Source organism: Ambystoma mexicanum, chromosome 6p (assembly GCF_040938575.1).
Source record: "Ambystoma mexicanum isolate Mex_15411 chromosome 6p, UKY_AmexF1_1, whole genome shotgun sequence".
In the NCBI taxonomy this organism is placed as follows: domain Eukaryota; kingdom Metazoa; phylum Chordata; class Amphibia; order Caudata; family Ambystomatidae; genus Ambystoma; species Ambystoma mexicanum.
This window is the reverse complement of record NC_090935.1, coordinates 1153142370-1153157781: the sequence shown is the minus strand read 5'-3', so window position 1 is coordinate 1153157781 and position 15412 is coordinate 1153142370. Positions and strand designations below refer to the sequence as shown.

Sequence of the window (15412 nt, the reverse complement as noted above, 5' to 3'; positions counted from 1 at the left end):
GTCACCGTGGATACCATGTGAGCGTTACACTTTATGCAGGAGGTGTTGATTGAGTTCCTAGATGTGTGTTATAGTATATATTGATGACATTTTGATCTATTCATCTTCTGAAGATCAACATATAGGTCATGTTAGAGCAGTGTTGAATAAATTACAAGACTATCAGTTATATGTAAAACTAGAAAAATGTGCCTTTCATACCACTCAAGTGGAATTCCTTGGTTTTATTTTTACTCCCTCTGGTATTGTGATGGACAAGAAAAAGGATCAAGCAGTTACTGAATGGCCAGCGCCTCAATGCATCGAGGATATTCAGTCCTTTTTGGGTTTTGCTAATTTTTATAGGCGATTTATTTCAAATTTTTCACAAATTGTTGCACCCATTACAAAATTATTAAGGAAGGCCACTAGTTTTTGTTGGAACTCTGAGGCAGAAGAAGCTTTTCAAGAGTTAAATAAAGCATTCACGTCAGCTCCGGTACTGAGACACCCGAATCTGGAAAAACCTTTCCAAGTGGAAACTGATGCCTCCAATTTGGCGGTTGGGGCAGTGTTGTCTCAAAAGGATGAGGAAGGAGTGTGGCATCCAGTAGCTTTCTACTCTCGTAAGATTACTAGCTGTGAACAAAATTATTCTTTTACTGACAAGGAGCTATTGGCAATTATAGCAGCGTTTTTGGAATGGCGACATTATTTGCTGGGGGCCAAACATCAGTTTATGGTGGTCACTGCACTGATCATAAGAACCTGCAGTATTTTAAGATGGCTCATACGTTGAGTCCCAGGCAATTACGGTGTTCACAGTATTTTAACAAGTTTAATTTTTTGGTCACTTTTAGACCAGGAAAAAAGAATGGAAAAGCTGACGCTTTGTCTAGGCATCACAATCTTGAAAGCAGTTCACAGAAGTTAAAACTATCATTCCAGTGGAAAAGGTAGTGGGAGCTGTAATTACTCACTTGCTGAGACAGGTGAAACAAGAAATGAAAAGAAGGGAAAGGTGAAATGGGGAGTGGAGAATCCATTAGAAACTTTTCGCAATGGCCTTCCCCATTATGCAGGAAAGTTGTATTTACAAACGCTCGCTTTGCAAAAGAAAGCGATGCATTGATGTCACAATTCACCTTTGGCAGGACACTCTGGAAGTAAAAGAGAAGGTATGCTGGAGAAGTATTTCTGGTGGCCAGGATTAAGACAAGACTCTATTAAATACATTCAAGAGTGTGAAACATGTGTACGAAGTAAAACAGACTATACCAAAAAAGCAGGGTTGCTCCAGCCCCTACCAACTCCAGAGAAGGTTTGGACACATATCGATGGATTTCATTACTGATTTGCCTCCTGATGATCAGTATGATACGATTTGGGTGGTGGTGGATTATCCAACTAAACAAGCCCACTTTGTGCCTTGTAAAGGTATTTCGGGAGCAGGGAAATTGGCAGAGTTGTTTTTGCAACATGTGGTCATTTTACATGGTCTACCTCAGAGTATTGTATCCGATAGAGGTCCCCAATTCACTTCCAAATTTTGGCGTGCTTTCTGGCAGATGTTAGGAATTGACTGTGCTTTGTCCACCAGTTATCACCCACAAACGGATGGACAGAGAGTCAGACGCTTGAACAATATGTGCGCTGTTATTTAAACGATGGTCGAGAATCTTGGGTGCAATCCTTATGGTTGGCTGAGTGCACGAATAATAACACAGAACACGCATCATTGGGTATGGCTCCGAATGAATGTTTGTATGGTCAAGCACATGTTACCAGAGCATTTACCTGATATGGAGAATATTCCTATGCTTCAGAAACAAAAACAGTTACTTCTGAACATCAGACAGAAGGCACAAGCCAATTTAGAACAGGCTAAGGAACAGTATAAAAAAAATGCAGACAAGAGGAGGAGAGAGGTTCCTCAGTATACGGTGGGAGATAAGGTATGGCCGTCTACTCACAATTCGCCGTTGAAAGTACCACGTAAATTTGCCCCCAAGTTTATTGGACCATATGAGATTGTGAAATGTATATCTAAGGTGGCGGTCAAATTGAGGTTGCCTCAAACATTGAAGATACATCCAGTGTTCCATGTGTCTTTGCTTAAACCCGCAGCTCTGGGGACGCAAGTGCAGAGACCTCCAGCAATTACCAAGGATGGGCAGACGGAATACGAGGTGAAGAAAATACTGGACTCAAGATGAAGACAGAAACAATCGTGGGATCTCATTCAATGGGTGGGGTATGGACCAGAGGATTGCTCATGGAACCGGCTAGTGTGGTTCATGCACCTCGATTGGTGCAACAATTTCATTTGCACCACCCAGAGAAAGCAAAACTTGGAAAGTGCACTGAGAGAGGAGGTACCGTCAGGGATAAGGTTTGGGGGTATGGAACGGCGCTTCCTGTACCCAGAAAGACGTTAAATAGGCAAATAAAAATTCTGAGCATTCTTTGGGAGTGTGTAGTTCAGAGGATTTTGCGCGGCACTCCAGCTGGTCATGATGAGGAACTGCTTAAAGTCTGCCGCCGCCCGTGCCTCAGTGCAGGTAATTGCAGATTACCAGCACGGGCGGCGGCAGCGGAGAACGCAAAGAGATTAGGCAGTTCTGGGACGCCGAAGGGCTGTTGAGCCTCTCCCTGGCGGCAACGGCAATGAGCAGCAGCTGGATCAGGAAAGAGCAGGACCCGGGGCCGCGGCGGTGAAATGGCCCTTCCCTTTGTGTTGGGCGTCAGACTTCAGGGTCCGGATGTCCTCGTGAGGCATCCGGACCGTCAGTTAAGTGCACTAATCCATTGGTATTGCTTATGAAGCACGTGTTCTTTTGGCTGCTTATTTCTTGAACAAACATTGCTGGGAGCGTGATAGGAAACACGCCATTAAGCTAAGAACTGACATAAATTACGCCTGGCTACTATGGATTTGCTAGGAGAGAATTATCTCAATTTGTTTTAGGGAAGAATTACATAGTGTCCCACAGGAAGAGGACACGTGTTTTGTGTACTTGTGTTGACCTATTGTTTGTCGCTTCACTGTGCCCTGTGGGCCATGAGTTTTGTATTTTCATGCAAGGGATATCCCTTTTGTTTGTGCCATTATGCTCGTTTGTGTTGGAAATCTTGACATCCGAACAGTGACAAAGCACAACAGAAAATTGGCCTTTGATGACACCATGAATGAAAAAGCTGGCAATCGCTCAACCTCAGTTCCAACTAAAGTATTGGAAGCGATATCATGAGCTACATTGACAAATGCCGACTAGATTGCGCTTCTGGCTTAAACAGTGGACTTGTTGAACTCAATAGGATCCCAAAGTCAACATTAATGTACAACACCACCTGTGCTCACAATAAATCGCCTTTAGAATGCTCTCAAAACAGTGTTCAAGCTCAGCATGCCCGCTTCTGATCAATGGTGGAGGTGCATTAGAGCTAGAGGCACATATAATTCACATGTGGTTAAACCGTTCCAAAGTCTTGCAATGTTGGTCAGGTGGAATAGAGCAAGTATGACAATGAACCCCATACTGATACTTATCAATGACACCGCAAAACAGCTGGTCAAGGCGGACCCCTGTTGGAAAAATGCAGTGTTCATGATGAAGAGACTAGCACTCAGTGGAAATCCACAACGATGCGGGAAGTCGGCCGGACATTGTCTTTGAATGCTACTCAGACTACATTCTCATCATCAGTTATGCAAATTGGGAAGAATATCAGAACTATAAAAATAATCTGTTAACAAAAGACAGAACTTGGAACAGGAGGAGAAGAAAAAAAGAAGAAGAGGGAAGACATTAATTGTCATGTACTGTAATATTCTAAATGCACTGATTCACTGTTTAGCCCCATGGCATGCTCTCTCTCCCCATCAGAGGGGTTGTCTCCTGGCACTTGGCAGAGAATTAAAATCCACCTTTTTGCCCCAAAGAAATGGTTTACATCAATTCTGTGTCATGGTTTAGCTGGTCAGTGCCAGGCAGCAACCCGTGGTATTTGTTGCTCGCTACAAAGAATCCTAGCTAGGGAAAGAAAGGCCAAATGGATGCGGAAGACCGGTAAAGCACTACTAGCATTTTGATAGATTACTGATAAGTCTAAAAATGCATATTTACCTTTAAAATAACAGAGGACTTTAAAGTAACCCAAATAATGCATGGACAGTCACAGATCATCACACTGGGGCAGGAATGGCGTCTTCATTTTTGTTGAAAATCTAATGGCCTTCAATCTCATGAACAGAAATTGCGAGGAGGTTTCATAATCTAGTGGCTAAAATGAAGACAATCCACCAATGTCTCATACAATGAGGCATCCATCAGGAAAAGACTGTTGACATAAATGTTTACCAGAGTTTTAGTAGCACTGGTGTGAGCGAGTGGGTGGTCAATTGTCCGATTAGCTTTACAGCCTTAACCAACTAAAAGAACTGTCCAGTGTAGTGTGGAGTGATTACTTTGAATCGCAAAAGGTTTCTAAGACCGTACAGGAAAACATCAATTTAAGTAATATTTTTGTTTGCCCATGTATAGAAAATCTTTCCATTACCATTAGATCACAGTGCACAGGATCCAAAATCGAAACTCAATGTAGAACATGCACACTTGTATCCTATAGATTGTGGAATTATGAGTGCTACGCCAGGCTTAAGATTCTAGGCATGGAGAGTCCCAGCTTGGAAATCTAAGGATAAGCATGTCCTTTAAGTGCCATAAAAGAGGTCCAGTTGCCGTGCAATGGAAGAAGAGTTCTGTTCCTAACATTACATGCAAGTGTTGTGCTGGCCTCCGATTTACGTGGCACGATGGCCTGGTTGAGAATTATGAATTAAAATAAGATATGCTTCAGGAGAAAGGACTGACCCACTGCGGTTGGAGGTGGTCTGGGGGCAGCATTTCTCTCCATAGCCCACACCTCCATGGTAATAGCAAGAGGGCTAGTTAGGGGGTTGGGGTGGGGGGGGTATGGAATCAGGGAATTATGTTGTGGCTAGTACACTGGCTCTCACAGAATCTGTGCTACATTGTAGAATTTAGCTGTGTAATAGATCATAACCCCTGAGGGGTCTTAGTCTCTCTGGCAGAAGTCCCACATAGAGCAAGAGAAGAAAGCTGGGCAGACTTGCAGGCAGGGTGGGCGAGGCCTCATCACCAGGTCATCTACGCAGAATCTCTCCAAGGAAGTCTTCCTTGAGAGTGGTATTGGAGATCCTGGTAAAGGGGCTTGATTTAGATTTTGAGTAGTAACGTTATAAGGCGTTCGAAATGTAACAACTGTAGGCAATGTGTAAGGGACACCTCACCATGGTGATCAACATTGCACAGCTATGGCCCCCCTCAGTTCAGTAAAAACTATACCCTCACGCCTGTACATGGAGTTTACCAGGTTAAGCTTTGTGATTTGAGCGGGATCATGACGAGCGGGGAATGCTACTATAGAAGACCCCATATTTACCATTTGCCCCACAAAAAAGTATGTTCTCAGGTCCACTGTGTTTATGCTTCTTTTAAGATAACTATTAATGTGTTCTAATCCACATTCCTGCAGGTTCCAATGCTTCCTGCGGTAGGGCCCAGACATCTAGTGTACGTGGATGCCCTCTGAGGCATCTCAACTATTCCTGGCTATGAGGAGCTCTTTATCAACTCAAATCCTATTTATTCGAGATGCTTGGCATCTGACCAAGCATCATACAGATCATCCATGTGCCTTCAACATGTAAACCTGAAGGAATTGCAACAGCTCATAACAATGAGTCTTCCCCGACTACAGCATCCAATTCCCTGGCAGCAACACTGGAAAATATGTTGAATCATGAAGAATATGTTGTCTTTAGTAATTGTCTGCAAGAGCAAAGGGGCTAAAGACTTTACCGTGATCAGGCCATGCCTCTGGAACTTCCTGCCTCCGCATAAGATACAAGCAATCTCTTATGCTGTAGCAACTATGTAATCCTTTAATAGCACATTGCGCTCAATGTTCTTGTTTTCATCTCTCAAATATTTCTCACACACAAGCTATCATTTCACACCAAACCTCTGAATAAACGTTGCACCAGCCACCTCCAACAGTTATAGTCACTGAGCTAGCTCCATGCTGACCTGACCTGGAAGCGATGCAAACCTCACCAAGAGGCAATTAAGATTTTTGTTTGGGCTCTGTAAACAAAAAACGATTATAAGTTTCTTAAATGCATGGACAGTCAGAATAATGTATGTACAATGTGTTTGGCCAACTAGTTGTAGGGATTTGCTTCAGAGATGAGATCTTCATGCCCCACTGCAATCCAATAGTTTCAAGTTGCGTTGTTGCTAAATTATGCTCGACACGTTTTCTAAAATAAGCCTGTCCATAGCATATTCAAAAGTAAACGTATGCTTACCTTTTGTAAAGTGACCGTGTACTGTTCCCACACAAGTTCCTCCATGCCCATTGGCTGTTTAAAAAACAAACAAAGAACACATTAGAAAAAGCCAGTGCAAAACACTAAAGAAACATGGCTCATGAGATTTTAAGTATTCTGTTCATTTCAAGGTGAAAAAGAGAAAAAGTAAGACCACATTTAACTATTGGGATCTGTTGATCTAGGATCAAACAATACTTCAGAAACCTGGAAACCTTTTGTTAAGTGACAGAACCACAGAATCATGTTGCAAGATAAACAGAATGTGCTCTCGTCTGTGATCAAGTTTATTAGAGGATCAAACCTATTAAACCACATGTCTCAGATAGTCCGCATGCTCAAATCCACCTCGCAATCTAGCAATCTCGCCCCAAGCTCTTCTGAACACAAGACACAGTAGAGACATCTGTTCGATATGTAATAGAGCATGACTGTCGATTTACAAACCACCTGATGTGAGAAACTGACAGCTAACAAACCCTAATATAAACTAGAAGGACAAACAGAATTAAACGAATAAAGTAGATCAAAGCAGTGAAATGTTTAATAAGAATAAATCAAACGGAAACAGTAAAAAGATTTAAACTCCCGAAATGGACCGAATGCATGCGGAGTGAACGAAGTGAATGGCATGGATGAATTACTTAGAACAGATAACTATATAGTTCGAATGAATGTGGAAATCGAATTAATATATAGTTCGAATGAATGTGGAAATCGAATGAATATATAGATCGGATGAGTGTATGGAATGGATGAACATGTTGAGTGGATGAGTCTGTAGAGCGGAATGGATGAACAGGAGGAGTGCACAGTGGGGAGGAGTGCGCAAAACAGGTGAATGCTTAGTACATGTGAGGGCATAAAGCGGATGAATGCCGGAGCGAATGAGTGCCTGGAGCGAACGAGTGCCCAGAGTGAACGGACGTGTTGCATAGAGCAGATGAGTACGTAGAAGGAACAAGCACAGATTGCATCCAATACTGATGAGTTCGTAGAATGGATGAATACGTAGAGCTGCCGAATGCGTAGAGCATGGGGCAGGCAGGAGTGCATACGTGAGGCAGACAGGTGTGCATGCATGGGACAGACTAGAGTGCACACGTGGGGCAGACAAGAGTGGATAGGAGGGCATGGAACTGACGGGAGCGCATAGAATTGCATGACGTATATAGTATGGTTTGGAATGCAGAGAACGCTTGAAAGAGCATATAACCCACCACGACTGGAGTACGCATGACAAACTGGAGCGCGCGGAACGGACTCGAACGCACGCAGCAAGGCGGAATGCATGAATGCATGGAGCGGACCGGAATGTATGGAGCAGACTGGGATGCATGGAGTGGATAGGAGTGCATGGAACGGACTTGAGCACATAGAATTTGCATGACGTATATAGTATGGTTTGGAATGGAGAGAATGTCTGAAAGGGCATATAACCCATCATATCTCACCACCACGCTTACTCTCTCCTTACATCACCACTCAACTAGAACACAGAGATACTATGACACCATTCGGTATAACTGTTCTCATACCAACATCCGCCGCTCACTCCACATCATTCTAAGTAATCACTGCTGGTTACACCCCCCAGCCAGGCGTTCTCCTCAGGCCTAACGCAGCCACATCCGGTCTGGATAAATCCTGCCAGAATTAACACATACTCCTGACCTCTCAACCATCACACCTACCGCTAGAAAGCAGCTATTAAATGGATACCGCACGAGCTGCACACATACCGGGTGCTCACATGCACCTTTTGACGCTCTGTACTCTCTACTGATCTGAACTTCGGTTCCCAAGGGCGTTCAACCTACCAGCGCCTTCAGACCATACCAATGGTATATAAGGCGCTATATAAATGCAAAATAATAACAATAGGGGAGAGGAACTTGTGGCTGTCCAAATATTTCGGGCAGCAACTCCCATAATCCTTCACCATTGACTGCGCTGCCTAGAACTGAAAGGAGTTTTAGTCCAAAACTTCTGGAAGGCCAACCATTGCACCTCCCGGATTTAGAAAAATCCTTTTGTTTTAAGCCGCACATGGTTATAAAACAAGGATTTCTGCCACTTCCCTCCATATGTAGCCTTCTACTTTCGATGGACTTGGTGAACCGTGCAAATTATTGTGTACATATTACAAATAAACATTACTGAAGAAGCTAAAAACCAAAAATAAAATGGATGGTTATAAAATCAAGCAAGTCTACATAGTCTCAAATCATTACGAACTATGTATCCTATTCACAATGCAAGAAGGCCTTAACCACAGAATCAGGCGTTTCGTTCTTCTCTTTTCAACTTAAATGTAGCATTCAGGAGCACACTCTTTGGCTGAGCTTGAAAATGAATTAGGGGTCTGCAATCAGTGGCTCCCCAGGTGTTTTGTACTACAATGCCCATGGCGCCTCACCATTAACTGATGGCAAGAGCTGATCGAAGCCACAATGGCAGGACTCCTTCTCCAGGTAACTGTGCCTACTACCGACCAAGTATGAGAATCAGAAATACCAACTGAGAAATAGGTGAAGGCAACAGATAATAAAAAGGCTTGCATGACAGATTTTATTCTACATTCTGACTGACCATTCAGGGAGATCTGGATATTCCCTCTGAAAAACACCTTTTATTGATGGTGGAGACATCCCAATGAAGAAAACTGACCTTGATGTAGGTTGTTGGGGTCGGCTAGAGAAATCCAAGTGAAGTTTTATTCAAACACTTACATCCAATATAATCAGTCCCAGTCTCTATAAAGGCTATATGAACAAAGGCTAGAAATACAATTCTGAATAACACGCAGTTATTGCTCATCGCCTATGAAACATTTAGGATGGTCGAACTTGTGAGGGTTGTAAACGCAGACAGGCAGATGTGTGAAATATCGCCTTCATTTGTTTCAGCATTCTTATTGCATGTGATGTTATGGATTCATTGTGTACAAAACACTGCTTGTTTTCAATTAGATTACTATTGGTCACCAACAGTCCTACTATTGTAAATAATATGCCCCCAACCCACGGGAACATAACTAATAAAATGGCAAAATGCAAGCTATTAGAGCAATTTTAAAGGCAAGGCCAACATGAATGGAAACCCCTATGAGCAGAATCGACTCTTGGTAAAATAACAGCTAGATCTGGTCGACCCAAAGGGCCCCAGAGTAGATTATCCCAAGGCAATCAGAAAAAATGTTTTCATAGATATCGAAACTCGAAATGGTGCATCTTATCACTGCCCATAAAAAGCTACCTGGATAACCCAAACCACTCAGCAAGCCAGTGGAAATTGACAAAGCATCGACCTTGAGGCAAAATTAGACATACGTTTTACAAAAGTGTCTAAACAGCAGAAATTCAAGAAATGATAAAGGAGATACAACTTAGGGGGCATCCAGAAGAATATGTTACTACATTTTGTTAAAGGGCTTTTTTGTAGATCCATTTTTCCTCCCACAAATTCTGTGTCTGATGCAATTGCGTCAGGAAAAAGCTGAATCTGAAAATAGCCACAATAGGGCATCAATGTTCCATGATTGGTTTTGGCACCACAACAATGATTACAATTTGAAAAGCACATAAGGAAACTCCTTGCCCCTTTACTCCATTTCAACCTAATTTGCATGCTTTACAGAGGCCAGAAAACAATTGAAAATGCCAAAGAAGAAATGCAATGGATTGCAAGAAAATATATCTGCATTTGTCTAGGCTATTACTAGGTGGGAAGATCTCAACTGTCTCTTTCAGTCTCTTGTCCTGTCTTTACTTTCTATTTGCTTCTTGTTTGATCCCATTTGGGATGATCCCTTTCCTTCCACAGGACCATTCGATTCCTTTCTCTACAATCAAACTTAAGACTTCCTCTTTACTCAATGTCCACTCTTTATCATGACTGCCACGTGTTTCCACATTCAAAAACCAGTTCTCTTGCATTTTGTTCTCCCTCAATAATACATCTTGACTGGGACAAGTAGGACTGTTCCGGTAATGATTCTCACCCTCTACATTGACTCTTGCAACTTTATCTTGACTGGGACGAGTATGAGCGTTCCAGTAATGATTTTCACTCTCGTCATGTACTCTTTACATTTGGTTTTGGCTGGGACGGGTATGAACGTTCCAGTAATGATTCACACCCTCTTTAGGTGCACTTGCCAGCTTATCTCGATTCCAATAATTTTCACCTACCTCATATGTTCGACACTGTCTACTAGGACTAGTATGCACGTTCCAGCAATTATCTTCTTTTCCCCTCCCGAGTCTCCCGTTCTCCCAGTTACCCGTGTTTTGCTCGGGGTTAACGTCACCAGGATTTCTGGTAGGTTAGGTCCCTCTTCGTTAGAGGTCAGGTTGGCTTCTCGCTCCTTCGATTTTCCTTCACTCAGCTCACTCGTGATGCCCTTCCAAAAATAGCATCAGTGTTGTTTAGGGATGCCCAGGTCCACCGTGACACAGTCATGCCACCACTTCTTACTAGCAGAGTCTCGGGATGCTTTGCATCAGCTCTGTCTCATGTCTAATCTTCTCCTGTGCCACGCATTAAAAAGCTGCATTCTGGCTTTCCACCATTGGACGCTGTGCATCCAAGTTTCTCTCAGCCTCTCTCTCCAAGCTGATTTGAAACTCATGGGTTGTCCTCTCATCCAAGTCTTAGCCTCCAAGATTTATGACGCAGCCGTGGGACTTCTCCGGCGTAGTGTCAATGTGCTTTTCTGCTTTCACTCTAGCCTTGCAATGGTGGTTTTCTTCATCTCCGTGCCATATAGATGCCTCTTCATAGGTACCATCAGACTGGTTGACGAGAACACACTTTCACCGGCTGGCTTTGTGGATGAGTTAGAGTTATGTTGTTTAGGGAGTCCTTGTGCCCAGAAGGAGAGTCTCTCCCGGTGAGGTCCCGCTTGCCTCTATCCCTAGGGAGAGTAGTGCACAGCGGGCTCACCTCACTAGCCTCACAGGGAAAGGCTCCTCACTGGGGAGAAGTGACAACATCCTTGTGATTCATCACAGACAGTAGTATAAAATGCAGGAAGAAAAATGTCAAGGATAATGGCTGAAGTCCAGACCACTCCTAATGGGCACTTTCCCACACCATGCTGCCCATACTTTAATGGAAGAAATATCTAAGCGAGCCCATGTGGGAACCAAGCAGAAAACACCCCTGTAATGGTGGCTGCCTGCCCTTCAACATGTGCTCCCCGATACCTTCTGGGACCCACTGGTCTGCCAGTTCTAAGCATGTTTTTATGCATCTTGAAATAGATCCCTACATTGGTCCTGCACACCCATCTCCCTTACCCAAGAGAGGCCGAGAAGTAGGGCCAGGGTGCAGCAGGCAGTGGGGCGACAGCCCAGTGAGTGGAGTGAGCCAATCCCAAGTCCCACAACAGGGGGTGAAAGTCTCCTTTTACCAAAGATAGGCTGGGAGGCAAGGCATTGCTAAAGCCCTATAAAAAGCCAAGCGTTCAGTCTGAGATTTTAAGTGGCTGAAGCAGGAGCTGGTTTGGAGCAAGGTGGAGGAGATACCTGGAGGACATGGGAGACCAGAGCCAAGGAGGCTGGACGAGAGGTCCAAAAGACGGTCACACTGGAGTCTGGGAGGTGGAGAAAAAACACAAGGAGCCAAAAGAACCATGGCACATAGTCCTATACTGTATATGAAGACACTAGTGTACCAAATATTTAGCACTGCTGTTTATCGTGAGTAAATGCAAGGTAGTAAAAACAATTTTACAGTCTGACAGTGCTGAAACCCTCATTTAACACCACAACAATGGCCTGCTTATTAAAACCAACATTGAAGTAAAATTCATAAGTTTGACACCATTCCAGATAATGAACGAGCACATAACTTAAATAAGTAAATGCAATAAGCCCAATGATTGAACTAAACAGAGACAAAGCAGATTTTGCTGCAAATGTTTGACAAAGCTAGAATCCAGCATCAGCCCCATGAACCTAGTTCACATATAACAAATGTGTAGTCCCTGCACACCTTCAGGATGGTTTGACGGGTTCCCCATAAATAACCATTCCAGTGGCTTAAATAACATTCCAAGTGTGTTTATTTCTTCAATACAACAAATGGTTACAGTTCTTGTGGGAGATCTTTTGGGTCTGCCAGAGTTTTTAGGATAAGTTTGGTTCTAGGGCTGTCCGTCTCAGTCAAGTTACTGCCGGTTTTCCCCCCTCCCGAGCCCAGGCGAATTTATAACAGGGATTTTGGGGTTACCACCAGATGACGTCTACCTGTCTTTTCCAAACTTCATCCATTGATGGCTTCCATAAGACTTTGGCTATCTGACTCACATGGGGCCTCCCAACTGTCCCTCTCCTAGTCCCGGTTAGTGTTCTCGGGAGTTTGGGATGGCAACTGTTTCCACACAGTTCCACCCTCTCGCCGTATCTAACCTGACCATCTGCTACCGTGGATCCCACAATGTTCACCTGCCACCACTCTAATGTCCCTCTGATCTTACACAAGCCTTCCTACCTCCACCCTTTGATGTTACTTCCTTTCTCAACTCTGTCTACCACTACCTCCATCACTCTACTACACTGTTCTTTTCTCCTCCCTTCTTCCTACTAATACTAAATCTCCTTGCTACTACCATCTCTCCACTATTACCACTGCTGTGCTCTTATCACAACTCCTAGCCCACTACCTCTTCTTACTACTACTACAACCTTTCCACTACTACTATTACCTCTCATTACTCTTCTCCTACTACAGCTTAGTCCATAATACCACACACAAACACTGCATCCCCCCCTCTCCTGTATCCTCCACGCTCTCCTCCTCTGGTCTCTCGAACGTCCTCCTCCATCTCCTGTCCTCACCCAACTAACCTACACTGACTACTCCCAACTTATCTTTTAAATAGCCCATCCCAATATTGGCCACTCTCCCAAACCAAACACTTACTTGTCTGAGGGGCGTGTGATTTGGGGAAGCATTGGGGCTTAAGGACCGGTAAGCACCACCCCTTCTCCATGCAGTGTTACTGAGTTTCTGACACATGCAACCAGGGGTGTTGCCAGGTCTGGAAAAGATCCAGGGCTACGCTAATGTCGGGACTGTCGGGTCTCAGGGCTAGCTAGCTTTTTGGTTGTAACCCCTGAGCTTCAATCCGGGGCTACAACCAAAAGAGCTGGGGCTATAGCCCCCTTAGCCCCCCCCTAGCAACGCCTCTGCATGCAACATAGACAATGAGATACTTGTGGGCTAGTAGAATGTTCATGGCCTTCATGTAGGCCATTATTTTTAGATAATAATCCCTCGTGGTTTAGTGGGTTTTGCGTCGTGGGACCCAAGCTCTTCTCTAGTGCCCCTGGTGGCATGGGTGCCACAAGACGCTGTCGGCTGGAGGTGCGCTTTTATTTTTTGCATTGCAGAGTTGACTCACCACTCTGCGGCTACGCCCCTCCTGGTGCTAGCTCTGCACTTCCTCCTCCTCCCACCACGGGTTATACACACGCCTGTTTGTGCAGCGTTGCACAGGCTGCTTTTGTGCCGGGCGTCTTGTTCTTCCTCTCCAGTCTTTTGTTGAGGCGAAAGTGCCACCTCCCATGCTGCAATGCTACAGCATTGGTCACCCTGGCTGCAGCTCATCACAGCGGCTTTGCCGCTGATGCTGCAGTTAACGAGGGTCTGTGAGGAGGCCGGTCTATACTCACTCCGACACCTTCACAGGTATTAGGGCTCATGCCTCATGCACCCTCCATCCCGACAAAGGTCAAATTACCAGCTCAATGTATTCCAACGCATCCAGCCACACATGGTTCTTATTGGATTGTATTGCTCTGCCTACATACCAAGACCTGCCAGTGCAATGCGATAAGGTTCCCACTGAATCATATAAAGGTCCAGCAACGAGCTGTATTTGCCCGATATCAGAGGATTTCACCAAGTTCAGCTTGTTACTGTGACCCAGATATTCAGGAGACCACTTCAGCCACCATGCCTGGCTGCCAATCCAGATGTGCTTAGCCACATCAGATGCCGATCTACCTCAGTCATGGGTATTTCCTGAACTCATGTTGCCGCTTGGGGTACAACTAGCATACTACATCAGGGCTATTACAGCTGCTCTAGAGACATCAGACTTTCTCTCACTGGCCTCCTTTACTGCTTTTCTTAAACCGCCACATCGTACCCAGCTTTAGTCAATCACCTCCGAAAATTGCGGTAGGCCCAGATAATGCCATGTGATGCTCTATTGGAGTTCTCCATGCCACCAGGAACAAGAGTCCTGCTTCGCGGGCAACCAGTCAGGTTCAAAGTATAATTCCCTTAATGATTAACTTGAAACAAATCTAATCCTACCTTTGTTATTCAAAGAGGAATGCACCATATCTCGAACATATGCACCCCAGCAGTAAAACACATTACCAACATATTATAATTTGGCACTCTATTCTAAACGCAATTCTATCGGACACAACCACTTCGCCCTGTGAGGCAGGGTGTTGACATGAAAACTTTGGTTTTCCTAAAAACAAAGACAACAAGTCTTGTCATTTTAACTACCAGGTGGCATTAAAGCTCCATCTATAATTCGAAACTATTGCATTAAGAGTACAGCAAGGGGAAAATGGCATATGAGGGACACAAAGCTTTCAGTGGTTTGGTCATTTACCCACCTATTGACAGCCCATGGCCGTGCTAATCCCTATGGCCATTCCCACCCACTCTCTGCCACTGCCAGCCCGAAACACATACGCCTAGGATCTCTTTGAGCTTGTTTCATCAAGCCTCATCATCAAACTCTGGCCTCGAAGTGCCTGCCAGTGTTTTTCAAAGCAGTAGTATGAGAGGTAATAACTTTATTGGCACTGTAAACATGCTATTAGTGTTAATAAAAATGTCTTAACCAGGACGGCCTTTAGCCACTCTTTTAGAAGCACATTGTGTCCCATCACTGAAGTCCTGTTACAAACAGGCAAAGCCTACGGTTTTGGCGCGTGTTTTAATTATTAGGCATTTGTTAGGCTCTGCCATTATATGCCCAGG

At 44.3% G+C, this 15412-nt stretch overlaps 1 protein-coding gene across 2 annotated transcripts in view; it reads right to left on the bottom strand.

Moving 5' to 3' along the window:
* LOC138510252 (tight junction protein ZO-2-like) overlaps positions 1 to 15412 on the bottom strand; it is a 515365-nt gene that overhangs the window by 324261 nt on the left and 175692 nt on the right. For both annotated transcript variants that reach the window (XM_069625772.1, XM_069625771.1), the window contains exon 2: positions 6374 to 6427. In XM_069625772.1, coding sequence (XP_069481873.1) covers positions 6374 to 6427 — 54 coding nt within the window. The remainder of the gene's footprint in view (positions 1 to 6373; positions 6428 to 15412) is intronic.